We start from the raw sequence: 25,144 nt of genomic DNA, 5'->3' as shown, positions 1-25,144 counted from the left end.
ATAGAGAGCAGGAAAGTGTAGCAGGAAACATAGCAGGAATGACGTGGCGGTCCACGTGTGTCATGCCACGTGGGTTTTCGATTTTCTCTCCCCCTTCCCCTAAAATCCCGAAATCGAAACCTCTTCCGCCATTTCCCTCCTTCGGCGAAAACGCAAACCCTAACCTCGTCTCTTCCTCCTCCTCCTTCGCGCCGTCTCTTCCTCCTCCTCCTTCGCCAGAAGCCGTCTCTTCCTCCTCCTTCGCCAGAGGCCGTCTCTTCCTCCTCCTCCTCCCCCGCTCCCGAAATCCCGTCCCGAAACCCTTTCCCTCTTCGCCGAAACCCTTTCCCTCCTTCGCCGAAAACGCCCGCGCCGCTCCCTCCTCCTCCGACGAACGCCTTTGCCTCTTCCTCCTCCGCGCCGAAAGTCCTTCGCCTCTTCCTCCTCCGACCGCCGAACGAAATCCCCGCCGCCTCTTTTTCCTCCTCCGACCGCCGAACCAAAGCCCTGTCGCCTTCCGCCGCCTCTTTTCTCCTCCAACCGCCGAACCAAACCCCTGTCGCCTCCCGCCGCCTCCTCGAACGCGACCTGCCTCTTCGTCCTCGTCCGATCGGCCTCTGCGCGGGATTTTGTCTACCGATCTTGCCGACAGGTATGGGTATGAATATGGAGACGCTTCTTATATATGTTTCTAAGTGTGGGATCGACAATTCAGAATTTGATAAATCAATTTAAATCAAATAAAAGAAAATTAATTATCACCTTCATTTTAAGCTCGTATAAAACATTAAAAGCCAAATCCAATTTTAAGCTCGCCTTTCAGGAGCACTCATCTAGCTACCAGCTTGCCTCTTTGTTTACTCAATCGCAATCCTTGAATTCTTTACTGGCAAATGTAAAAGAGTTTCTTCAGGTTCCTTGCTGCAGAGCTGAAGCAAGCGAGCAATGGATCGATGAACAGTGAGCTGAGGAGGACGAACGCCTTCACTTAACAGGGAAACTTGCATCTAGATATGCTACAAACGTATAAGTGGTCGTTAGGATTTTTCAGATATCCATGGAATCCTTAATGCTACCTTCATTGATCTCCCATTTTAGCAGCAAGCTAACTTGAGCACATTATTCACCATCTATTTTCAAGGTTTACTATCTGATTTGTTGATTGTCTAGAAAATCTCAGCAGAATCCTATGTTATATTCTGGAAATTTAGGTCTGGCTGTTAGTCTCACCCTTGACTAGTTTGACACAAATTGTATTCTGGAAGTTGCAGTTTGCCTCTCATCCCTTGACTAGTTTAACTCAAGTTTCAGAATTAAATCATTTTTGCCAACATCATTAGGCACCTAGAGCTAACGCTAGGTTTGAACTTGGTTGGTAGCCTGATTTTTGTTTAATCTCATTCTTGTATGTTAATATTGTGATGATGCAAATTGATTCATATATTGTTGAAGTTTAAATTTTTTAGTGGTGTTTGGAGTTTGTAATTTATAAAGTATGTTTGTCCTTGCAGGTTAAAAATGCCTAAGTACTACACTAATACACCGAAATGCAGATGTGGACTAACGGCGAAAATCATCACCTCGTGGACTGTTGATAACCCAGGAAGGAGATTTGCTATATGCTCACTATTTGAGGTAGGAAAAAGTTAACATTATTTGTTAATTTTTTATGTGTAAAATATGGACATGGAATTGCAGAATGAAGGGGGATGTGGTTTCTGGACATGGGTTGATGATGAGATGTGTAGTAGATCAACACAAGTAATACCAGGATTGCTAAGAAGAATAACCAAATTGGAGGATGATGCTAAAATTGCAGAGAATGTAATGAAGGAGTTAGAGGCTAACACCAAAAGTGTAGAGGATACCATGAAGGAGTTGAAGATCCAAAATTGCAAGTTACTCTTTGATTTGGATAAAACAAAGAAAAGAAATCGACAACTATTTGTGGTGATGATGTGTTTGATAATGTGGATTGTCACACGTGTAGCTTTCTATTCAGATGAATATAACTGAATTTAATTTATTGTATTTCACAAACTTGTAGTTGGAGTTATAATTGTTTTTGCTTGGAACATTAAAAGTGGCAAAGTATGCTTGGAAAGCTATAAATGCTTAAGTTGTATTACTTTTGATGCTTAAATTGTCATATTAGACCTCTGTTCGAAGTTTATAATGGTGTTGCATTTGCACAGAGATTGGTTGGCTTTCTAGTGTGTGTGATATTTGTTAACTCTTGTAATGCAGTAGGATTGGCTTTCTAGTGGTTGGCTTTATAGAAACTGGAATCATGCTTAATGCTTTTTCTATCTGCTTGAGTGTTTCTTCATGATTGAAACAAGGAATTTTCTTTTTGCACTTATGATTCCTCTTTTAACCTTCTTATCTTATTGTCTATTTCTCAGTTTTTTAAAATATGAATTCTTACAACACCGGCACTATGCCTTTGTATCCGAAAAATATTGATTTTCAACGCTTTATTATTCAGATTCCTAACCATACAGTTGGTTTATCCGTTGCTTACACTGATTGCAGATTCCTAACCATTCTTTCAGCTAAGTCATTTATTTCTCAATACAATGGATGTCAGTATTTTCTCAACAGTGGTGCTACACAGCATCTGCTTTACATCTTTGTGACACATTCAAATTACAGGATGTCTCATGTGTTCCAGATTCTTGTTTTCTATCTGTTTCTGAGGTCAACAAGTGTTGAGGATACCATGTCAGTGGTAGTATCTGCTCACAACATAAGTGGTACACTTTGATTTGGTTCAGCCCATCCATGCTTCACCAGAACAAAATAATAATCTAAATCATAATAAGTCCACTGAATTCACCATCTACAATAACCAACAGGAACTTATGCCCCATCAGCAACTTATATGAGCTCGATGAGGGGCTTGGTGATTCTGATACTGGGATTCAAGAGCTTTCATGCAGTGGATATCAAGTTATGGATGAATGCAGCCAGGCTAATTTCTCCATTCAGTCAGTTCCCAAGAGATGTGATCAGAATTCTCCAGGCACTGTTTCAGTACAAGAAACATGGCAAAAACTGCACAACCAACATGAAGAACTGAAAAAATATGTAGGAGAAAACCAAAGAGTCTCAAACAATTAGAGTCTCAAACAAAAGTTGGTCCCTGCAGTTATTTCTGTCCTCACAAGAAACAAGTTCATCATACACAACCAAATACTTAAATGCCATTAATTTTCTTGTTCAAAAGCTAAGATTGTTAAGCAAAAAGAATCTAAAGCTGGTCGATTGAAGCTGTGGATCTAAAGCTCTCTAATCTGCAAAAAGGAAGAAGATCTGTATCCTTTTTCTGATGAAGCTGGTCGATTGAACCGCGGTCCTTCATCCAGTCCTTCACAGACAATTTCTCCTTTCTCATTTCTGAAGCACTCCACTCGATCCTCATAGACCTAAATACAGATGTCAAATCCTTCAGCACAATAAAAAACTTGTAACATGTGAAGATCTAAACAATTGATAAGAAATCATGCATTTCTTTGGAGGATTGTTACTGACAATAGAAAATGGACAGATGCCTACTTGTAACAGGACAAACAATGGAGGAAATCGACATGTTTTTTGTGCTTAATTCAGAAAGAAATTGACAATTTCCCAGAAGCTTTTGAAGTTTGTTATTTAAGGTTCCTCCAAGCTTAACCTATTCTTCCCTGGTGCTGCATGAATATGAAGCATTTGAGTAAAAAAAAAAATGCAACTTCTCATACTCTCACTTCTTTGACTTGTTGACATTCCTGCCCAAAATTTATCTTTCACATACACTCAAATCATAGATAAAAGAGTACTAAAATTTATCTTTCCTGCCCAAAATTTACTCTCAATCATGATCAGAAAATACTGTACTAAAATACAGACAAATATTGGGGCTCTTTTTTTCCTAATTTTCAACCAACAGAACTTAAGCTTAAGATGCATAGATAAAGAAGCTACCTTTACATTTTAAAGATAATACCCCAAGCCAGAGTTTATAAAAGAGTAGCAATCAGAAATAAAACAGACAATGATTAAAAATTATCATTTTTTATACAAAGGAAGGCAAGATGCAACCTTAGTGTATGTATATATAATAAGAGAGGTCATTTAGTGTCTAATATACACTGCCAAGTAACAACATAGTTGTTCAATTTAGCACTAAATTAATAATTGCGTTCATAATAGGAACATATCATGTGAATCAGACAAGATTGTATCGTACTTGGTAAATTCATTCAAAACTAGCAATTCATTGAACTCCGTAAATTCCAAATCGAAGGAACAGATTCTCCTCCTTCCTTGTGGATTACTAGCAAGTAGAATTGCTGAATTTGACCAAAGCAGTAAGGAATGATAACCAAGCACAAAAATTGACATAATCTATATCGGGACCAGGGAGCTCACTGTATCCGTCCTTGACGAGGTAAACTTGTTGTTGCTGGAAGGGAGCCTCTGCAGGCACTCGGCGGTGATGCTGTTGAAGTTGCCGGTGAACTCCGTGTGCTCCGCCAGGACTGCCACCGCAGTCAGAAAACCCTAATCCTGGACGAACGATGAAGGGTGATGGGGGAAGAAAGTCTGAGACCAAAAATCGCGTCTTTCACTTGCTGTTTAGGCAAACAGAAATGATAGAGAGCAGTAAAGAGTAGCAGGAAACATAGCGCAGAGAAGAGAAGGAAAAGGCGCAGAAGAGGAGGCGGCGCGGAGAAGAGGGTTAGGGTTTGCGTTTTCGCCGAAGGAGGGAAAGGGGTTTTCGCCGAAAGAGGAGGAGGAAGAAGGAGGCGGCAGAAGGCGACAGGGCTTTGGTTCGGCGGTCGGAGGAGGAAAAAGAGGCGGCGGGGATTTCGTTCGGCGGTCGGAGGAGGAAGAGGCGAAGGACTTTCGGCGCGGAGGAGGAAGAGGCAAAGGCTCGGAGGAGGAGGGAGCGGCGCGGGCGTTTTCGGCGAAGGAGGGAAAGGGTTTCGGCGAAGAGGGAAAGGGTTTCGGGACGGGATTTCGGGAGCGGGGGAGGAGGAGGAGGAAGAGACGGCCTCTGGCGAAGGAGGAGGAAGAGACGGCTTCTGGCGAAGGAGGAGGAGGAAGAGACGGCGCGAAGGAGGAGGAGGAAGGGACGAGGTTAGGGTTTGCGTTTTCGCCGAAGGAGGGAAATGGCGGAAGAGGTTTCGATTTCGGGATTTTAGGGGAAGGGGGAGAGAAAATCGAAAACCCACGTGGCAGTCCACGTGGCATGACACACGTGGACCGCCACATCATTCCTGCTATGTTTCCTGCTATACTTTCCTGCTCTCTATCATTTCTCTTCTGATAAATAGTGGGATGAATTTAGCAGTTGCTATTTAACCAACTTCATAATTTTTCAAAAAAATAAATATCAATATTGTATTAAATATCTTATTATATATTTAGGGATTAATTAATTATGAGCTTTTATTTGTTTTCATTTATATCATCCTCAATTTATATTGATCACAGCAACATTCACATGTTCAACAATACAAACTTTTGATGACCAACTTCTCGATTTACTTTCTTACAGATGATCATAAAATTGATCGTGTAAACCATTGGATAACAGATTCCACCTTTTACAAAAATAACACGAACTTTAAAAGCTATGTTTTGTGTAACAAAAATCAATGGTTATCTTTAGTACAGATCTTAGGTATCTTGGAATCGAGATTCAATTATAATGTATTATAGGATATTTTCTCTCTACTGAGTAACAAGTTTGAGAAAGTGACCTATTTGAATAGACCAATAGGAATACCGTGCTAGCTAAAAAAAAATACGAGCTTCAAAATAGATAAAAATATATATTATCATAGTGTTGAAGTGCATGGATTTGAATTGGATAAAAAATCAAGGGACGTGTTTTTTATTTTTAATCAAAATGACGCTCCACCCGTAAGTTTTCTTAGGCTGCGTTTGGAAATGAGAGACATGAGAGACAGTGACAGAAATACAAAAATACAGAAGACAGTAGAGACAGTGACAGAATATAAATTGTATCTGTCTCATGTTTGGTAATACAAAATACAAGAACAAAATCTCTCACTTAAAAGACTAAATTACCCTTCCTAACCCTATACGAAGAGAGGCGGAAGGTGCCTTTGACGGGTACACGAGCGTGACTTCCTGTGAACGGCGGAAGGTACCTTTGACAGCTGCACCTTCCTTTGACGGCGGCGGTGGAGGGTGCGAACGGCGGCGGTGGAGGGTGCGAACGGCTCTGCGTGAAGCAATGAAGTTGTGGTGCAAGACCGAGAGTTTTGTGGGTAAAATGGAAATTTAATTCCTCTGTCCCGTGCAAGTTACGGTGTCTCCAGTTTTAGGATGGACACAAATTTGGACTGCATAGCGACAGAGACGGAGACAAAAATTTAATTTTTGTATCTGTCTCTCAAAATCAAATGGGGACAGAGACAAAAAAATCTAACACTGTCTCTGTATTTATGTCCTGTCCCGCATTTCCAAACGCAGCCTTAAAATGCTACAACTGTCCTCTAATATACTATTTAATATTATTATGTTCTGCCATTTAATCTCATCAACCAACTGTAAGCGTAGAGTAAGTTTATGTTGTAGCAACTATAATTTCATAATTGTTACAGTGTAAATATTGTTGAACAAGATAAGTCTGTATTGTGGCAGTTATAAAATCCGGATTTAACACAGGTCAAATCTGAATTTAATAAGTGGCACTATAAGGATTGTTTCCTGGGCAATGGTGTAAAATAGGATGTCTTCTCAATTTTTTAGATAGTTAAGGAACGAGTCCTAGCTTCGACGAATTAAATGATGGATTTTTTTAATGGACAATTGACCTAAGAACGCTAGACTGATAGACCACTTGTTGTGTGCGTTTTTCGATTTACTCTGATGGTCGATGAAAAATTTACGTAGAATCGAATTGGTTACTTTAGAATTAGTCGATGTAAATTGAATATCTAGTGCAACTAAAAAAAACTATATTAAAAAGTTCGACTGATGGTAAAAAATACACTATATTAAATCGTAATAAGATGATTAGGCTTAATTTTAAAACTAATTTATATTTGGGTTTAGAAGATACTTTTATTTTATAGGAATTTGATTTTATACTTGTATTGATTCTTTAATAGAAAATCTTTATAAATTGGACATTAATAACTTAAATGACAATGAAAATATGCATACAAGTTACAATTAATCTTGATATTAAACACGAATTAACTAATAAGAATTCATAAATGATATAGAATAAGTGTTCAGGTCACATTTCATATTAATGAAATGAAATATTTGTATTGCAAGAAATGATTGATTTCCTTAATTTGTTAGATTTTGCATAAAAAATTGTAAGAAAAATAAATATCAATAGTAGTGACATTGTTTTAGAACTGATGCATTTAGTCATTTGTGATCTATTTATGTGAAGTACTTCATGAAATAGACAATTATTACAACAAAAGATTATTTCGCTCATCCTAATGGTCTGTATCGTCGGCTTCACATTCAGATACAAACAGGTAAATCATCTATACAAATAGACCCCAAGTGGGAGGGCTTTTAAGGTGATGAAATCCTCGTGAATCAATCCTTATTCATTGTAGCAACTCTATCATATGAGAACCAATTGCGCTAAATATTGAGGGCAAAACTATTAAATTTGATATTTTATCGGGTTATTTCTTTACTTGTATTTGATATGTGAGAAATCACCATGCCCAAAAAAGTTTAAAATTTTCATAGTCATGATAGAGCATCAATTAAGTATGAAAATTTAAAACTATTAAATCAAATTATGATGACAAATACTATGCTATATACAATAGATTGTTAGATTAAACTAAATTAAAGAATCAAATTATAAATTTATTTCTCTTCTACTAGAAGTAAAGTCTAATTTCATCTCAAGTACCTCTTCATAGATTCGTTGTACGTCTTCATGAATTCATTGGTTAATGTATTTAATGTCTTGTTATTTTTCATGTCATCCAAAATCCTATAAATATGAATGAAATATAAGCTTGCAACAAGCAAGAGTTGTAGTAACAAGAAATCCAATATAAAAAATTCTTATTTGCTTTGTAGTCTTTTTTTTTGTCCTTAAAATCAACTAGTCGAAGTTGACTAGTTGGTCGAGATGTAACTAATTGACTAGTCGAGCTCGAATTATAAATAGTATAGGTTAACGAGTCGAGCTCAAATTAAATTCGTATAACTTTTAAACGAGTTATTTTCGAATCGAGTTTGAATCATTCGTTAATTATTTAATTTCATTACGAACAGAATTTAAGTTTTAAATTTAAAGTTCAAATCAAACTCGCGCTTAAAGAAAAATAAACTGAGTCAAGCTCAAGTCTCTTACAATTCGGCTCGGATCGATTCCACCCCCGATCAAGGAAAAAAGTAAGGCTCGTTTTCGTTAAGATGAAATTGTCTTGTCCAATGCTTGATTAAGAAAAAGAATATGCTTGACTTATCTATTTAATTTAAAATATAAATAATTACATATGACGTCATTATAATGAAACATCATTTAGATAAATAAAATAAAAATATTATTTTGTCATACTAAATTGGCTCAAATAATTGATATTATCTATTAAAATAGATTCTTTGCAAAAAAAGGTATTAGAATTTGAAGGTTATCCGAAATAAAACCCTAGGAGCACCGTGCAATATCGGAATTATCGAGGGTGTAAAATGAAATTTCTCTTTTAAGAGCTCGCGAAGCTCTCCATTAGGTTGACGCTCGCCGCTCTGACATCTGCGGCGGCTGATCTCAGCCTCCTTCTCGCTCCGAAGGTAACAAATTTAGGGCTTTACGCTGTCGAGTCGATCTGTTTCCATCTTGGACTTTGGGGCATCCATAAATTTTTGTCGAGCGCGTCTTCGTAGATTCCTCTTGCGCACCAAAAGTACAGTTTTAGTATCCTGTCATAGCTGTCTAAGGATTTTGCCTGTGTAATCGGTTGATTTCGTCTTGAATGCTTTGCTCGTTGTTTGGAGGATCAATCTGCCGGGTCGTCTTCTTTTTTTTTGTATTTTTGTTTTCCGCCTCATCCTTGGTGGAACAGACACATATAATTTGTGCCAACGTCGTTATGGGTTAGCATAAGCGAAATCACTGTCCTTCCGTTGGTCGATTTATTAGGGAGTGTAAGGTTGGACTTTGCCTCACTGTGGATATGCAATGCTTTGTGCCATGATTGTTGCAGCGTAGTATTAGCGAAATCATTGTTCTTCCAGTTGTCATTTATTGGTAACTGTAAGGTTGGTCTTTGGCTTACTGTGGATATGCAACACCAAATGAACTATTCACACTGCGTTTTTGTTTTTTGTTTTTTTGCTATGAGCTCTCTTTCTCATACGCCCATTTATTTTATTTTGCATGTTTGATTTTTTTTTTATGTGCCTCCCATGAGTTTTTAGAGGGCACTCTTTGATGTAGGGAATTCTGTTTTGTGTTAAATTGCCTTCTAAATGATGCTGACCAAACAAATTTCGTTGCTTGCTTGGATAGGTGAAGGCAAGCAAGAAAAATGGGAAAAAAGAACAACCCTATTGTTTTCCTAGACATAGAGATCAATGCAGAAGCAACTCCGAGAATGGTGTTTGTGGTATTGGATTTATTGTTCCTCTATTAATCTAAAATATTTCGTTTGAGTTTCTGATTCCTTACTTAGTCTAAGTAGGTAGCTTTCTTCATATCAATTCATATGTTGTTAGAGGGTTGACAAGTTGCTTTTTTGGCAGCTTTTTGCTGACATTGCCCCTAAAACAGCTGAAAATTTTCGAGCACTCTGCACAGGTAACTAAGTTTGCCAAGGCTACTAATTTTCGCCATGTCACTATTAGTACTAGTTTTTATCCACTCACGAGACCTTTTTGTTTACACTTATGTGGAGGATAGAGACTGAAAATTATTCGGCTTGAAGTTTGTACTCTGAGAAATCTAAAGTTAATGATCTATGGACATGAATGTGGATGCACCTATATGGTCACGTAGATGTTTCGTGGTTTTAGCTTGGGCGTTTTTTCCTCCAAACGCACACTCCTATCCTGTATCAAACCATGCATGGAAATAGTAGAGACTGTATGATTTGCCTTTGAAATTTATGCCAAGGCAGCAAAAATCTTGTTAGTGTTGAGTAAATCTAGCCAAAAAGTTTATACCATATATCATTTGTTAAAATTTGGAGGTTCCTTGTCCAAACTTGAAGTCTAACAATGCAAACACAATGCCTTTTTTTCCCTCCCTTTTCTAATCATCGGAATATGTAAGTGCCCATTCGCATGAGCAGCCATGTGTGCTGGTTCTAGACAAGTGTCACTCACGATGGCTTTGATTCCAAGTTGTGGGACTCCTGTGATAATGCAACTGATCAGTGAATCATACATTGTGCTATTTAAGTAATTCTGGTGAAGTTCTGCTTACTCCTAACTCATATGTTTGACAAGCTTGTTGCTTCATATCTATTTTTATACTGTTTTTAACTGGGTAGATGACTGTTCTATTAATGAAATTAAGAAAGCAGTTTGGTATGACCCTTGTATAACTGTGACATTGTTCTTTCCTTTGTGATGTCTGTTGACTACTTGGATAAGCTAGTTGATGACCTGTTTCCTTATAAGCTGGAAATACATCCTCTCTGTTTTCCGCCCTTCTGTATAATGCAGTAAGATGAATCTGTACTTTCATGGGAGTTTGATTTTTTTTTCCTTCAGATTTTAAAGTGTAAGGGAAGAAATATTTGCCATCTTTTTTAGTGCTAATATTCTTCATTTCACTTTACCTTTGTTGAGTCATCAATGTGATTACATGCTGAACGATTGTTAGATAATATATCATTGGATGCAATTTTTTTTCCTGGTTCTGAATAATTTTTGCTGGTGCTGCATTACATGAATTATTAGATAAAAAAGGTTCTCTTTCTGAACCATTGTTACATAATATCTCAGTTTGTTCAACTTCTTCCGCATTAATTGCTTGATGAATTGTTCTTTACAGGTGAAATGGGATATGGGCCTAATACCAGGAAGCCTTTGCATTACAAGGGTTCAATTTTTCATCGCATCATTAGGGGCTTTATGGCACAAGTATGTTCTTATTTTTTATGGGATTTACACAGTTGTCTTTTATTATTGCTGATGCTGGTTGCCTTCAGTTCTCTTGTTGCTTCAAGTTAGATGTGATAGCTTTTTTTCTTGTCGTTTTTGCTTGTTTAAGCTGTAGGATACAGGGCAGATGGTCACGACTGCTTTTCTTGTCATATTTTTTATGAGGTTGTATTTTGTTGTGTCTTACCACTGAAATATATTTTTCATCTGACTCTGTTCAACCGATCTTTTGTGTTTTGTTATAAGTCAAAGTGGCGATTGACATGATAATTAATTTGGCAGGGTGGCGACTTTTCAAGACGTGATGGTATGCTTTCTACAGTTTTTTTAAAATTCTTTATTTTAATTATCACTCTAGTTATGATTCTAGGATAGAATCTCGCTATAGAACATGTGCAATTTCTTATTCTCATTGCTGCATATTCAACATTTTATTTGTCTAAGAATCTGGACGTTCCTTCAATAATTATATATCTTAAGATTAGATTGACCTGTTAGTCTGCTTCATATGTGGTGGAAAACTGCAACTTTGTGAAATAGTTTTAATCCGTTTAATAAAATCTGTTTTTGTTAACTATTTTTGCGTGTTTGGCAGTTTATCTAGATGGTTTTAAGCATGCTCATGAGTGCACTGGTTATTGTCTTTTATTCTACTTGTAATTTGACACCTTTTGCTTGGCTCTCAGATTTAGCCTTTATCATTACTTTCTCTTTGGTAGTTACCATTCAGATGCTCTATTATTATTAGTGTAATATTAAAATTGGGTTGCTGGAATTCATAAAGAAAAAGGAACAAGGCTGAATGTCTAGAAGTCAGTAGAGTTGTTCTCCAGCATGTCCTTCATGTTGTCCTTTGGATCACATTCTTTGGCATTTAAGGAAGCACATGGTTGTATAAGAAGGTTTCTACTTAATTTTTCGTCTAATTTTCTCAAGCTTTTGGTATCATTTTTCTCTTTATATGGTACCCACAGTTTTTTTTTCCAGTTGCACACCACTTATTTACGTGCTGTGTTCCATTTTATTACCAAGTGGAAACACTTCCTGTATTTAAGCAATTATAATATTTCAATTTTAGGCTTGGAAAATAGAGGGAAAGAATGGAAGAGTTACAAATTGCACATGGATCCTGAAACATTCATATACATCTTTTTGTTATTCACCCTATCCTTCCCTTCCCCTTCCTAGTTATCTATCCAAGTAAATCTAGCCTTAACATTTAGAGCTATTGTGTTCAACGTAGCAAGATTGGGATCTTACCAAGGATTGGTAGGAAGTTCTACCTATGAATTTCAGGTTTAGTGCTTAGGAAATTAGATAAGGTAACTAAGAAATAAAGATGAAATTGGCAGCAATAAGTATAGTGTTTAGGTAAACAAGCAATGCAGAGAAATTAACAATAATAAATTTGAATAGTAATTTTCAAGAAGAGGAATGATGTTAGTGTTAGTGTGAGCTTTTTTGTTGTGGAATTTGCACTATGAAGTCCATGTGCTGGTTGAATCTTGTGGTGCATCAAATGAAATCCAATAATTTTTTTTCTATTTTTTTTCTTTTCTGTTTGTTTGTTATTGTTTATAACAGTAATAAACTTTTTTTGGACTAAAAAATAAAATTTACAAAACTTATGAAGCAGAATGCAAAAATGTCATATTTAGTTTGATGTTGTGTGCACCGACTTTGAAAGTTTAGAGAGGCTGGAGAAGGGTCTTCTATTGGCTAGAGCAAATCAAGATGTGGTGACCATTGGAACAAGACAAATGTCTGATCAACGACGATGTGATGTAGCTTCATTGGTGTTAGTGTTGACGCAGAAGGGAGGGTTGATGCCAACATTGGCACTAAGGGAAGTGCGATCGAACTTGGATGTAATAGGAAAGGAGCAGTATTGGGCTCACACATTTGAGGTCGAGGAGGCGACGACCTATTGCAGGCAACATAAGGTTAGAGACGGTGACACATGCACGCATTTTGCTGCAGGAAAGGCATGTTGACGCAACGGAGCAGTGATGTACCAGGGGCATGTTGTAGGGGTTCATGACAATGATAGGGAAGTTGGTAGTAGTGGGTCAGGAGAAGAGCTCGTGGCAGTGGAACATCAGCAACATTGAAGACCTAGCAGTGGTGGGTTAGGCAAACAGTAGCAGTAGAAGGGATGATGGTGGATGGTGCGGGAGGTGATGGAGGAAGTGGGATGCTTGGTGAGGGAATCATTGCAACAGAACAATGGAGAGTGAAGTATACAACTTTAGCAGGATCTCGTTTCCAATACTAATTGATATAGCACAACGGGTGAACAAGGTAATCAACTCCTTCACCCAGAAAGATGAACTTGAAATTGTATGAAATTCAAAGATGAAAAAGTTATAGGACTTTAAACTTTTTTTATAGACTTGATTCGACAACAATGTGGACACAAAGATACACAAATTTTCTACATAAGGAAAATACACTAGCCTCTAATTGGCATTATAATTATTTTCATTTTTTCTAATTTATTCTTCAAATTTTTTTAATCTGCTTTGGTTATGCTGTTATGTGCTTGCAGCATCAAGAATTTATGCAGAAATCAGCTGATAAAGTTGTTATTCTGCACTCTAACACTTTTCTTGTTTTGTTTTTGTCAGATTACATATTTTTGTTATCTGCTGTTCTTTTGTTTGTGCTGCTTTTCTGTATCTTTTGCTAAGAATTTGTGTCATCCAAATTCCCTGAATAGTTCCGACTGCAGCAAATTCTGATTCTAATGACATTCTGCCACTAACTTGCTAATCACAAAAATTCTCCTTGTCCGTTTGCTCATTTAAGATGCATCATGCATTGTGTAGACTTCGTCATACCTTCTAGCATTAGTGCAGAAGGTAAGAAGGTGATTAAATTTGTACAAACCAGTGAAAGTGTGAAAATGATTTTATCCCTTGCCAACATCTCAAGTGTAGGTATAACAGTATGTTTTTTCTTTCTTCTTTTTGTGAGTCCTTGCTCACACGTGGTAGTGTCAAACTTGACCAAATGATCTTCCCAAATTTTACTTGGAGATTCGATTTTAGGTGTCTAAGCCTGCAAGCAACTGTTTTTTTCCCTTGCGCCTTTGTTTCTCTTGCTCATTGCATTCAATACATAAACTAAATTGTTGAGGTTGGTTTAATATCTTGTTTTACCATGTTGACTTTGTGAATCTAATGCATTGACCAGTAACACATCCATTGTTTTCAGGAACTGGCGGTGAGAGCATATATGGTGGCAAATTTGCAGGTGACATGTGCTTGGGCATGCTTATTTTGTCTCTGGCCTACATATGTTTTTGAGAACTGTTTATTCCATTGTCAATACAGTTTTCATGTTCCATCTACCTCGTTAAAAAGCAGAAAGTTTTTCTCTATCACTGCTCTCATGTTTATTCCTCAAACACATAATTGCATGTTTGTTTATGCTTATTCACTTATCATCCTAGTCAACTTTTTCCAAAATCATTATTATTCACACAAATCCTTAGAGATGCTCTGATCCCAAAGAATTATAAATTGGTTCTGGATTATCAGCTTGGTGTTGTTCAATGATTGCTGCCTTGTTGAGCATTTGTAATTGTGTTTGCTCTGATGTGCACTGCATAGTGAGCTAATTATATAATGAAAATCTCAATACAATCTGCAACTCTTATTGAAGTTTGGTTGTGATTTTCTTGTTACTGAATAATTATTGTCTACCTTAGTGGTAACACTTTCTTTTTCTATATATTGCCATTACTCTTTCAAAAAAAAAAAAACTAATAATCAATCTGAATCTCAGGCATGTTAAATTATTAAAATTATCAGTTGCTAGTTTACGTATATAATGCTTGATTGGCTCATTGTTCTAGGATTTTTAAATTTGTAACTACCTATTTTAACTTTAAAAAGCGTGTATGATTTTTATACTCAATAAAATCTTGAATATCAATTCTATGTCAAATTATGTATTCCCACATATACATTATCTGGCTCAAACTCCTTGTTTAATCCAAATAAATTCTTTTATAATACATAGAAGTTCCTGATTCTACGTGCAGACATGAGCATTTACAATTGTCATTATCATCTTCATAGAATTTTCTTGATGCTTCCCAGATGAAAATTTTATTCTAAAGCATGATAGTCCTGGTCTTTTGTCGATGGCAAATGCTGGAAGGGACACTAATGGCTCTCAGTTTTTTATTACATTCAAGGCGGCTACTCATCTTGATGGGTTAGTTTTTAAGTTATTTGTTAATTTTGTTTCTCTGGCACTCACGCTTTTAGTTGTTCAATGCTCTTAGTATAACATGCCTTTTATCTATTCTAGTAGTCAGCCATATTAGCCTGCACTTTTGCAGCTTCAGTTCCAACTAAAGCTTTTGATGTATGGAACTTGAGAACCTTATTTGCTAATCACCTTTTAGATTTCAGATCATGTTGGTTACTAGTTGTTCTAAACTGCATAACCATCATGAGCAAAGTCGTAAGAATGTTGCAGATAGCATCCTATTTTGCTATGCTCGAGGAATCTGTCCTGCCAATGTAGTTGCATATGTTCCTTTTCTTATTCTTTGGCGAAACATTCTGTCAGGAAACATGTTGTTTTTGGAAAGCTCATTTCTGGTCATGAGACCTTGAGGAAGATGGAGAATGTTGACGTTGATGGTGATAGACCAGTTGTTCCTGTGAAGATTGTCAACTGTGGAGAGCTTAAGGAGAATGTAGCAGTAATGCATGAAAATGGTACTCATTTTGTTGTTCAACCATCATTTATTTTAACTTGCTTCAATATTTTTTAGCTAAAATCTTATGTTTTTGTTTATTGGATGTGGAACAGCAAATCAAATTGCTGGGTCGCTTTTTTTGTTCCATAATCTGATTATCTGTATGCTCTTATGGTCAGACAAGAAGAAAAACACCAAATCAAAACAATTTAAGGATGCCTCTTCAGACCATAATCACGAAGAATTGGAGCAGGGACAACACAAAAAATCTTCTAAAGGGAAAAGGAAGAGAAAGCGAAAAAGATATTATTCATCTGAATCTGATAGCTTTTCTGAGACAGACACTGAATCCTCAGACACCGATAGTGATTCTGATTCTTACACATCGTCTACGTCCAATATCAGTAGCTCAAGTAATGATGCACGATACAGAAGGAAGAAACATTCTAGAGTAGGCAAGCACAAGCGTGGGAAAAGAAAAAGGGATAGAAAGCAGGAAAAACGACGCAGAAGGCATGAGAGGAAACAAAGGCGCAAGCACAAAAGGTGGGTAATCCTGCACAAACTGATCCTTACACATCTTTTGTAAAATAATTTTAAATCATTTTGTTTCTTTTAATTATAAAAGTAATCAAGTTATTCTTATTATTTTCAAGGAAATTGGAGAATGAATCTGAAACAGGGAGTGGAAACAGTGATGACCACAGAGATCATAAGGGTCATGTGGTCAAGCCCAAGATCTCTTCACATGAGTCTGGTTAGTCTAGTTTCTTTAATTTCAGAATTTTTGGGTACTTAAGTATATCTTGTTGCTGATTAAGACAACATCAAAAAAGGGGGAAAAGAAACAAAGGACCTCATTTATAAGAAAAAGATGTGAACAAGGGCACGCAATGCGTTTCTTGGTTTTGTTTTAAAAATTGTTGAATAGTCTAATTTTATATGGACGTATAACTTTGTATTGTCTCGAGAAGGTCCAACAAAGCAGAAATTCTTAGGGTACAGTGAAACCATTCTTCTGACTCACTGTTCTGGCCTTCATTTAGCATATTGTTTGGAAGTTCTTTTCTTTTGGCATTGTGCATGGATGCAAAGAACCTATTTCTACTGGAAGGTCAATTCCTAAAGGACCATAAACTTGTATACAACTTTATCCTTGCTCAAAAAATCAGTCCTGACAACCTAAGTTCACATGCTACTTCTGTCATCATCCTCAGCATATTGAGAAAAGATGATTTGCTTCAGTAAAGGAGCTGACTGGCTTCAATCTTGTTATCTTCTTTTGCAAAGGAACTGTGACTCGCTTTGGCCTCTTTTATCTTCTTTTGCAATACTCAAGATAACACTACAATTTGCCAAAGCCTTAGATGGAGGTTGATAAACCACAGTTACAGCTGCAAGTAGCAGTCTAGCCGTTATTTTGTATACATTATTTTAAACTTGCATATAGTTCAATGGAAGAATGGAGGGATAAGATCCATTGAGCCAATTAACATGAGGGGAAGAGGAAGATCAAAGAAAAAGGCTAGTAAACACAATTCAAGAAATTTAAGAGATGAATATCATTTGACATAGAGTACATCTAACTTCAAATAGTTGGGACTGATATGGATTGATGATGCTATCTTGAATTTCACTTTTCAAATAATATTTATTTTCCTTGCTTTCTGTTTGATGCCAGATGGTAAACAAGCACCCTTGCTTGTCAAGAGAGACACCACTGCTGATGACGAAGGAGTTATACCAGAGAAACCTCATAGAGAAATGGCCAAGTTCCAAAAAGAAAATGGAGAGCTCCAGAGCAATGGTATTACTGAATTGAAGTCTGATAACGATATGGATCAGCTTGCGGGTTCAGAAGATCTTTCAAAGAAATCTAGGTCTCTAATTACTATTGAATAAACTTTTATATAGTTTTCTTATACTGAACTGGTGTTCTATTGGTCCTTGGGCAGAAGGGCAACCACGAGCCCAAATCGGTCTAGGACCAAGAGTATGAGTATAAGTCCAAGAAGCCCTAGTCAAAGCCAAAGTCTGAGCTCCAGAAGATCAGTGAGCCGGAGCCCTCCCAGGAGAGATCTTAGTGGAAGTCCTATCCGTATAACTCAAAGAAGCACAAGTAGAAGCTCACCACAGAAAAGCATAAGCAGAAGTCCATCTATACAAAAAATTGATGGAAGTCGAACTGCCAACAAAATTCCAGCTGATCAGAGCAGAAGCAGAAGTGCAAGTAGAAGCCCAGTAAGGTCTACACAGCAGATAAATCCAAGCGGGAACCCAGGAAGGTCTCCTATTCGAATAAGCTTGAACAGAAGTCGGACACAGGAAAAACAAAGCAGCACCAGTCGAAACTCAGGAAAGTTGCTGCAGCACAGAAGCAGTAGCAGGAGTCCGGTGAAGGCTAGGAGAAGTGTAGGCCGCAGCCCTGCAAGGTCTATCAGTAGAAGTCGAAGCCCTGTACAGACCCGGACACGAAGAAGCAGCAGGAGCCAGGGGAGTCCTGTTCGCTCACCGGCATCCAATCGTCGCAGGAGCTTGTCGAGAAGTGTTTCCCCCGAGGGTTCTCCTAAACGGGTTAGAAGGGGCAGAGGTTTCAGTCAGCAATACTCTTTTGCTAGGAGATACAGAACTCCATCTCCTGATCGTTCTCCAATTAGATTACATCGTTTTGGTGGAAGAAATGATCGAGATAGGTAGTGTGACATCATGCCAATTGATTCTCTGTTACTTTTACGCTTATTGTTCCCTTTGATGGTTATTTGTTTGTCATTTGTAAACCTATTTACCTTTGCAGGTATTCAAGCTACAGACACTACCACAACCGATCTCCTCCTAGACGTTATAGGAGCCCTAGAGGAAGAACTACAAGGTATCATCACTTTTTAAATATTAGTGTGCTATAGATTCTACTTTTCAAAATGAAATGATCCAGTGCAATATGCTAACAAATTCTTGGACATGATTCATTTGTTTCTCAAGTATCAAATATCAGTTGGGGAAATTGGTTAGGTCTGGGCCAAGGTGAGTTGACTTTGGCCGGGTTGAAGGTCGAGGCTGATGTAGTCTAACAAATGTGGGTATTGGTCAAATAAGGTAGACCCAACTCAGCTGAGCAGAATGATGTTTGAGCTTGGGTTGTTTTGGTGAACGATGGAGTGATGGTAGTTGAGCTAGTTGGGCGAGGTGAAGAAAAATAAGGTGAGGCTATTGGTGAACTTAAGTGGACAGAGGTGATAAGTCGTCGCTTGAGTTATTATAGCAAATAATTAAAAGGTTCCACATGGCCTAGACTTCCATACGGGATAGGGGATCCTCGTAGTAGGCTGGACCAAAAGAAGCTGAGAGAGGGCAGCCTTTAGAAGCGAGAGGTTGAGAGAGAACACTTCACTCGACTCTTCTTCCTGTAGGAGTAGCACAAAAAGAGGGATTAGCATTCTGTAGAGTAAGCCCGAGAAACATAGTTATAATGAATTCATTTCTCGGACCATAGCAGTTAACTTAATCTCTGTAGCTCCCATCCTTTCCCCTCTTTTCCTTAGTCCTGAACAATTACTTATAGGAATTGGGCACCTCTTTCTTTGAGTATCTTGTCCTTTCCATCGCTTTCTTGAACCCAGTACTCCTTATTCCTCTGGCCCAGCTGTGCCAGGTAAAATAAGAGTGTCTTGTAAAGTGTCTTGATTCTTTCATGCATACTCCACTTGTCTGGGGGATATAGCTCAGTTGGTAGAGCTCCGCTCTTGCAATTGGGTCGTTGCGATTACGGATTGGATCTCTAATTGTCCAGGCGGTAATGATAGTATCTTATACTTGGACCGGTGGCTTATTTTTTCTAAGTAATGGGGAAGAGGATCGAAACATGCCATTGAAAAGACTATTGAGACAAAAAGATGGGCTGCCAAAGTGTCACTGTTATTAGGTTATGTTAATCATTTAGTTAAGCTTCATGCTGTCTACTGCTCCTTTCTTTTGATTTTGAATTTAGCGGCTCTTGTATCATGTACTCAGGTACAGAAGTCGGAGGAGCCGTTCTCGAAGCGTATCCCGCAGCCCTGTCGGCTACCGTGCTCGAAAAAGAGGTGGTTACAGCATCAGCCCAGCTCGCAGCCGTTCACCAGCCCGAGATAGCATTCGCTCTGGGAAACATAGGTCAGTTTCACGAAGCCAAAGCCCATCCGGATCAAGGTCCAGGTCCAAGTCCAAATCAGAGTCTCGGTCTCGGTCTCGGTCTCGGTCTCAGTCTTCTCCAGAGACTCCCTCCCCAAAGCCTGTCGGCAAGGACCAGTCGAGCTCACCTCCCAGCAGTTCTGATGGCAAAAGGTTGGTTTCATACGGCGATGCCTCCCCCGACTCCGACCCGAAATAGAACAAAAACTGAGATTCATACAAGTTCTTAAGCTCAGACACCATCCCTTGTGGGGTTCAAGAGCATCACTTATTGCTCAGTTGTTTACTGCTAATTTTATTGTGTTTCCATGTTTAGGACCTGGATTCTGGACAAGTTTCTTGTATGCTTATTCCTCAACTTCTGTAATATGTAGATTTGGTCACTGTACCCTCATTTTTATGGTTCTACATTTCTGATATGTCGCTATTCTCTAGATACATTATTGTTTGATGATATTATTTTGATGAAAAGTTATTTTGAATTTTGTTGAACAATATTGAAAACATAAGATTTTAGATTTAATAAAGACAAATTAAGAAATTTAAGACTAGTAATATTGAATGGAATAGATAATTAGATAATTATTAAAGTGGAAAATGATGATTTTTTTGTTGCAAAAGTATAGATTGATAGAGATAGAGCTCAATATTTAGTTAAAATCAAATTGATTGAATTTTTAAATAAAAATTAAACAAATTTAATTATTAAAATATTAATTAATTTAATTAAATTTTTTAAATATTATAGATTTATAAATTCATTTATATAAAAATTTATTGATTTTTTTATTTTGATAAATTTGATTTAATTGAATAAATAATTTTAAAATCAAAATCAAATCAAATTATTTATTTTTTTTAAAAAAAATTAAAATTTTAAAATAATCAAATTGAATTTTTAAATTCCATCGATTTGGTTGGTTTGTTCAATTTAATCAAACTTTTATTCACCCCTAAATAGAGATGTTGCAAAAGTATATTTTGTATAAGTTGCTCAAAAATTAATCGGATAAAATTCAAACACCTAAATTACCTATATATATATATATATATATATATATATTATATATTTAAGAGCATTCTCTTAACAATTGCAACATATACAGAAAGTAGGATTGTGTAGATGTATTAGCATGTTCACAACCATTCAATAACATCCCTTTAAGCACTTCACAGAATCAACTATATCGAAACTTTCTCAAGCTTTCACTTCCTAATGAAAGAAACTCCCTTCTCAATGCTTCCTGCCAACTCGTTTTTCGCCTTCTCCAAGCCAACCCTGCATAAACATCCACGAATCAGAGCTTTCGAGATCGAGTGCATAAACATCGACGAATAGCTATCGACAATGATGATCCGTCCCAATTAGCAAATGGTAGCAAAATCATTCATAGTGTGCAAGATGTTTCTCTCCTAACAGTTCATGGCGATCTCGTAAAAGTAGTAATTCTTTGGACATAAACACATACACCTGGAAAGATCTTCATTTGTTTGGGATAGAGATGTTTTCCGAATATGTTGTCTTTAGGATGTGTACATTCTTTAAAGCAAATGCGAGTGACAAATTTTCTTTTTATCATGTTTAGTTCGTAAACTACTTCCAGTCCATGAGTCTAAGCTAGTCGTAAAGAAACTAGGAAGAGTTCAACCGAGGTGATCTGTTAGATTTTCAGAATTAGCAGACCTTTGGTTCCAAAGGATTGACTAGAGAAAGCTTGGCGCGATAGGAGTTCAACTGAGGTGAACAGAGTTGAAGTCTGATTCATCTGAACTGATAAGAGTTCAACAGAAGAATGGGTGGTTGGTCGAGTTGGATACAACTCGCAAGATGTTATCGCCTAAGCTCCAAAGTGGAGTGGGGTTTCAATTGTCCGACCTGGGGTTTTAACTATCCAAAGTCGAGTCAGAGCTCTTGATTGTTTGTGTCGGAACAACTAGCTCCTCATTATAAGATACACGGTCGGTCTCCCTTTAGCCAAACTGTTGCACACAGATCAGGCACAATTCACTCAGCTATTTTCTTCAGCATATATGCATCACACATCCAACAACGGACGATACTAATGGATAATTTTACCGATATCAGTAACCTAGAATGAGTTTCTCGGCATACTTGCTAGATTTGAACCTCCAAAATATCGTTTAATCACCAAAGTAGCAAGACGAATCATAGATGATCAAAATGAAAAGAAACTCGCTAACCTTTCATATTCACTAAGTGGCCCAATAGGGAAGATTTCTTCAGCTCCTCCTCTACCTAACCGTACCTTTGTTGCAAAGAAGGGAAGTTCTGTCACCTGCAGCAATTTTTTTTTCTTCCATTCATAAAAGAGTCAAAAACATTAATAAATGAGAAGATGCGATGCAATTCTACCTGCGAGGCAACAAATGCGCATTCCACAATTCCAGCGTCGCCTCTCAATCCCCTGAGACAGGCATCTGCAAATTTAGCAGCTGCATATGCCTGCATTTTGGAACATGTTCTCCTCGTGTTAAGCTCTAAAGGTACTCGCAAGAAGTAATGTGAAAAAGAAGGATAAATAACAAAAATGTAGACTAACCATGGAAAGTGTCGCGGAGCCAGCTCCAGCTTTGGCCTGGCAACGATGCAGTATGTTTACAGCTTTGACATTGTCAAGAATATATTTATTTACCATGATAATATAATCTCGTCATTTTGGTGGTCGGTTTATAAACTCTTGAAATGTAAGGATAATAGATCCTCAAACTTAAGGATGAGGGAAACTCTGGTTAAGGAAGTTTGGCTCAACGACATGCTAACTTCGACTAATGTCAAACTTTTTAGCGGCTACTAAATCTTGAAGTGATTACTCCCAAAGTAAATCCAGGATGATTGAGCCACATTTTGTATGGCAAAACTTCATCACTTGAATCAATATAGGCATTTAACAACACCATACAACCATGGGAACCATAAAAAATAAAGTTCAAGGAAACCATATAGAAAGATCTTCCAGAAGTAAAGTTATTCTTTTTTACCTCGACAACTTCAGTTCCACCATTCTGAATTCGATTAGTGAGATAATTGATCTCTTCTGAGGTGAAAGAAGATGCAGGTTTAACCTAAATAAACCAGTAGCATATTATTTGCGACAGAATGAGGCTATCCAAAAGATTGTAATGGTTTCCAAAAGATTCAGTGAACCAAAAGAGCAGGTTTAATAGAGGCTATCCAACCTGTGACAGAAGAGGTAATATAGTAACTCCTGAGTGACCACCAATAACAGGTACATCGACCTCCCTTGGATCAATCCCCAAGACTTCAGCCTAGAAGTTAACCATGCATATGAAAACTCTATATCAAAAGATAGAAGATTGGGGATAAGAAATGGATTTTGAAAAAAAAGAAGATTGTATTGGTTGCTATTCAAAAATTAATAGAACACTATAATCAAATACTGCAGTGGACAATATAGGATCATACCACAAAAGTATTAGCTCTGACTACATCAAGAGTTGTCACTCCCAGCAGTCGCTTTGGATCATATGTCCCAGCTTTCTTGAAAACTTCTGCTGCGATAGGAACGGTAGAATTCACTGGATTGCTAATCAAGTTCACGATTGCCTTGGGACAGCATTTAGCCACCCCTTCGCAAAGTGTTCTAACAATTCCAGCATTGATTTTGAATAGATCATCCCTTGTCATTCCGGGCTTTCTGGGGACTCCAGCTGGAATGATGACAATATCCATTCCAGTAAGTGCATTCTCCAATTGAGGTGCGCCTAAGAATCCACGCACCTGCATCAAAAGTAAAGCTCAAGAGTCACTTACTTGTATCTACATATAACAGCAATCAATAGAATTAAGATGTTGTCGAGCTAGTTCACATAAAGTAGATTCTTTCTATGGTGAAACAAGACGATCAATATATTTCTCACTTCATCTACGCTGATAATTTTCTATGAGACTAATGTAAATAATTATCATTTGTCCAAATTCTTTTACTTTGTATGGTCAATGGGTCTCTCTTTCCTATTAAAATCCTTACAAATCATTCACAAGCAGAGTTTCTGCAGGCGAATGGCAAACAGAGAGCATCGTTGAATTTCTGTAAGAATTTGATTTTGTAGGTAGCAAACTAGCTAAGACATTATCTCCAAAGAAAACCATTTTGATGGCCAAGAAAAGAAAGAGAAGAAACTTACCACAGCACCAGTATCCATGTGACTAACATCAGCTGTGACACCAGGTGAATTCACAACATCGTAGAGGTGGAGAACAGAAACCAGAGGATTCATCTTCATGAGCAAGGAAAGGGACTGTCCAATTCCTCCAGCAGCACCTAAAATTGCTACTTTGAATCCTGGCGCTCCTCCTTTTGCTCGGCAATTCTCCCGTCTCAATGGCGGAACTCCCTGCATCTTTTACCAAAGCAAACACCATTGAATAGGGTTTAGAAAACACTACTGAATTCCATGATTGAACTTATACATTACGACGACACACAGTAAATCCAGCATGAAGTCAACTAGGTCATGATTGCGCAGCTGAAAGCTACAACCGAAGATAATAGAAAGAGATCGATTCAAATCAGTTCCAAATTCCAATCATGACAATACCTAAGCAGAGAGTTGATACTACTTCATTTTTGACGAATTAAGAAGAAAAGATCACATTTTTTTACATCACTCGTTCAGATTTTCCTCTCTACTGCAAAATAATCTTAAATAATTACGTTGAAATTTTCAACCCACACGATCGATTAAACGAGTACCAACGACATCGGTAGGAGAGAACCTGGAGGCTGGGCGGATGGAGGTGCGCGGAGAGCGCGGCGATTCTTCGAGTCGCCTCATCGTTTTGCTGCATCTTCCAAAAGGCAAAAGGATACGTGGAAGTGGGCGGTAAAGCAGATCACTTTAGGTTGAAACCTGTGGCCACCTTGAGCGAGATTGAACTGGATAAGGAGATCGGGGAGCAGCCGATGGCGATGCGCGTGGTTAACAGCGCGGAAGCGTACGTTTGTGGAGATCGAACGCCCTAAATCCTCATCCTCCTGCTGTGGACGCGATTTTTCTCGTATTCTTGGATCACTGCGTCGCCTTTTTTTTTGTTTTTTTTGTTTGTTATCCCGCAAATCTGCAGACCAGGTGTTCGACGGTATGCCGTAGAGAAAAGGACGAGCTCGAGCTCGACTTGGACTC

The 25,144-nt window shown here is 37.7% G+C and overlaps 3 protein-coding genes across 4 annotated transcripts; 2 read left to right on the top strand and 1 right to left on the bottom strand.

Annotated features, from left to right (window-relative positions):
* Positions 1 to 38: 38 nt before the first annotated feature.
* On the top strand, positions 39 to 2,061 carry LOC141842833 (uncharacterized). The gene is made up of 3 exons (XM_074730825.1): positions 39 to 631; positions 1,491 to 1,614; positions 1,678 to 2,061. The coding sequence occupies exons 1-3, from the start codon at positions 39 to 41 to the stop codon at positions 1,993 to 1,995; spliced, it is 1,035 nt and encodes a 344-aa protein (XP_074586926.1). The 3' UTR covers positions 1,996 to 2,061.
* A 6,640-nt stretch (positions 2,062 to 8,701) lies between these two features.
* On the top strand, positions 8,702 to 20,397 carry LOC141842949 (uncharacterized). Its single transcript, XM_074730944.1, has 14 exons — positions 8,702 to 8,778; positions 9,497 to 9,593; positions 9,730 to 9,784; positions 10,985 to 11,073; positions 11,377 to 11,401; positions 14,311 to 14,349; positions 15,201 to 15,318; positions 15,679 to 15,830; positions 15,991 to 16,357; positions 16,468 to 16,568; positions 17,493 to 17,691; positions 17,767 to 18,504; positions 18,606 to 18,680; positions 19,820 to 20,397. The coding sequence occupies exons 2-14, from the start codon at positions 9,516 to 9,518 to the stop codon at positions 20,175 to 20,177; spliced, it is 2,394 nt and encodes a 797-aa protein (XP_074587045.1). The 5' UTR covers positions 8,702 to 8,778; positions 9,497 to 9,515; the 3' UTR covers positions 20,178 to 20,397.
* Positions 20,398 to 21,077: 680 nt separating this feature from the next.
* On the bottom strand, positions 21,078 to 24,935 carry LOC141842943 (malate dehydrogenase, glyoxysomal). 2 transcript variants are annotated; one of them, XM_074730937.1, is made up of 9 exons: positions 24,738 to 24,935; positions 24,146 to 24,361; positions 23,424 to 23,738; positions 23,177 to 23,266; positions 22,979 to 23,062; positions 22,540 to 22,575; positions 22,353 to 22,442; positions 22,181 to 22,275; positions 21,078 to 21,257 (listed from the first exon to the last, which is right to left on the bottom strand). In XM_074730937.1, the coding sequence occupies exons 1-9, from the start codon at positions 24,807 to 24,809 to the stop codon at positions 21,185 to 21,187; spliced, it is 1,071 nt and encodes a 356-aa protein (XP_074587038.1). In that variant the 5' UTR covers positions 24,810 to 24,935; the 3' UTR covers positions 21,078 to 21,184. The 2 variants fall into 2 exon arrangements, with proteins under 2 accessions (XP_074587038.1, XP_074587039.1); XM_074730938.1 differs by having other exon boundaries at positions 24,146 to 24,355.
* Between the last annotated feature and the right edge of the window lie 209 nt (positions 24,936 to 25,144).

The sequence above is a fragment of the Curcuma longa genome, chromosome 12 (genome assembly GCF_044706935.1).
Source record: "Curcuma longa cultivar G26 ecotype Majalengka, Jawa Barat chromosome 12, ITB_CL_G26_1.1, whole genome shotgun sequence".
Taxonomy (NCBI): Eukaryota; Viridiplantae; Streptophyta; class Magnoliopsida; order Zingiberales; family Zingiberaceae; genus Curcuma; species Curcuma longa.
This window is presented reverse-complemented; position numbering and strand designations above follow the sequence as displayed.

Excerpts from the sequence above, each read along its gene's own strand:
- LOC141842833 (XM_074730825.1), top strand. The coding sequence starts at position 39 with ATGACGTGGCGGTCCACGTGTGTCATGCCACGTGGGTTTTCGATTTTC. Across the intron at positions 632-1,490 it reads TCTACCGATCTTGCCGACAG|GTTAAAAATGCCTAAGTACT; the intron begins GTATGGGTATGA and ends TTGTCCTTGCAG. Across the intron at positions 1,615-1,677 it reads CTATATGCTCACTATTTGAG|AATGAAGGGGGATGTGGTTT; the intron begins GTAGGAAAAAGT and ends ATGGAATTGCAG.
- LOC141842949 (XM_074730944.1), top strand. The coding sequence starts at position 9,516 with ATGGGAAAAAAGAACAACCCTATTGTTTTCCTAGACATAGAGATCAAT. Across the intron at positions 9,785-10,984 it reads TTTTCGAGCACTCTGCACAG|GTGAAATGGGATATGGGCCT; the intron begins GTAACTAAGTTT and ends TGTTCTTTACAG. Across the intron at positions 11,402-14,310 it reads CGACTTTTCAAGACGTGATG|GAACTGGCGGTGAGAGCATA; the intron begins GTATGCTTTCTA and ends CATTGTTTTCAG.
- LOC141842943 (XM_074730937.1), bottom strand. The coding sequence starts at position 24,809 with ATGCAGCAAAACGATGAGGCGACTCGAAGAATCGCCGCGCTCTCCGCG. Across the intron at positions 23,267-23,423 it reads TCAGAGCTAATACTTTTGTG|GCTGAAGTCTTGGGGATTGA; the intron begins GTATGATCCTAT and ends GTTAACTTCTAG. Across the intron at positions 21,258-22,180 it reads CCACTTAGTGAATATGAAAG|GGTTGGCTTGGAGAAGGCGA; the intron begins GTTAGCGAGTTT and ends ATGTTTATGCAG.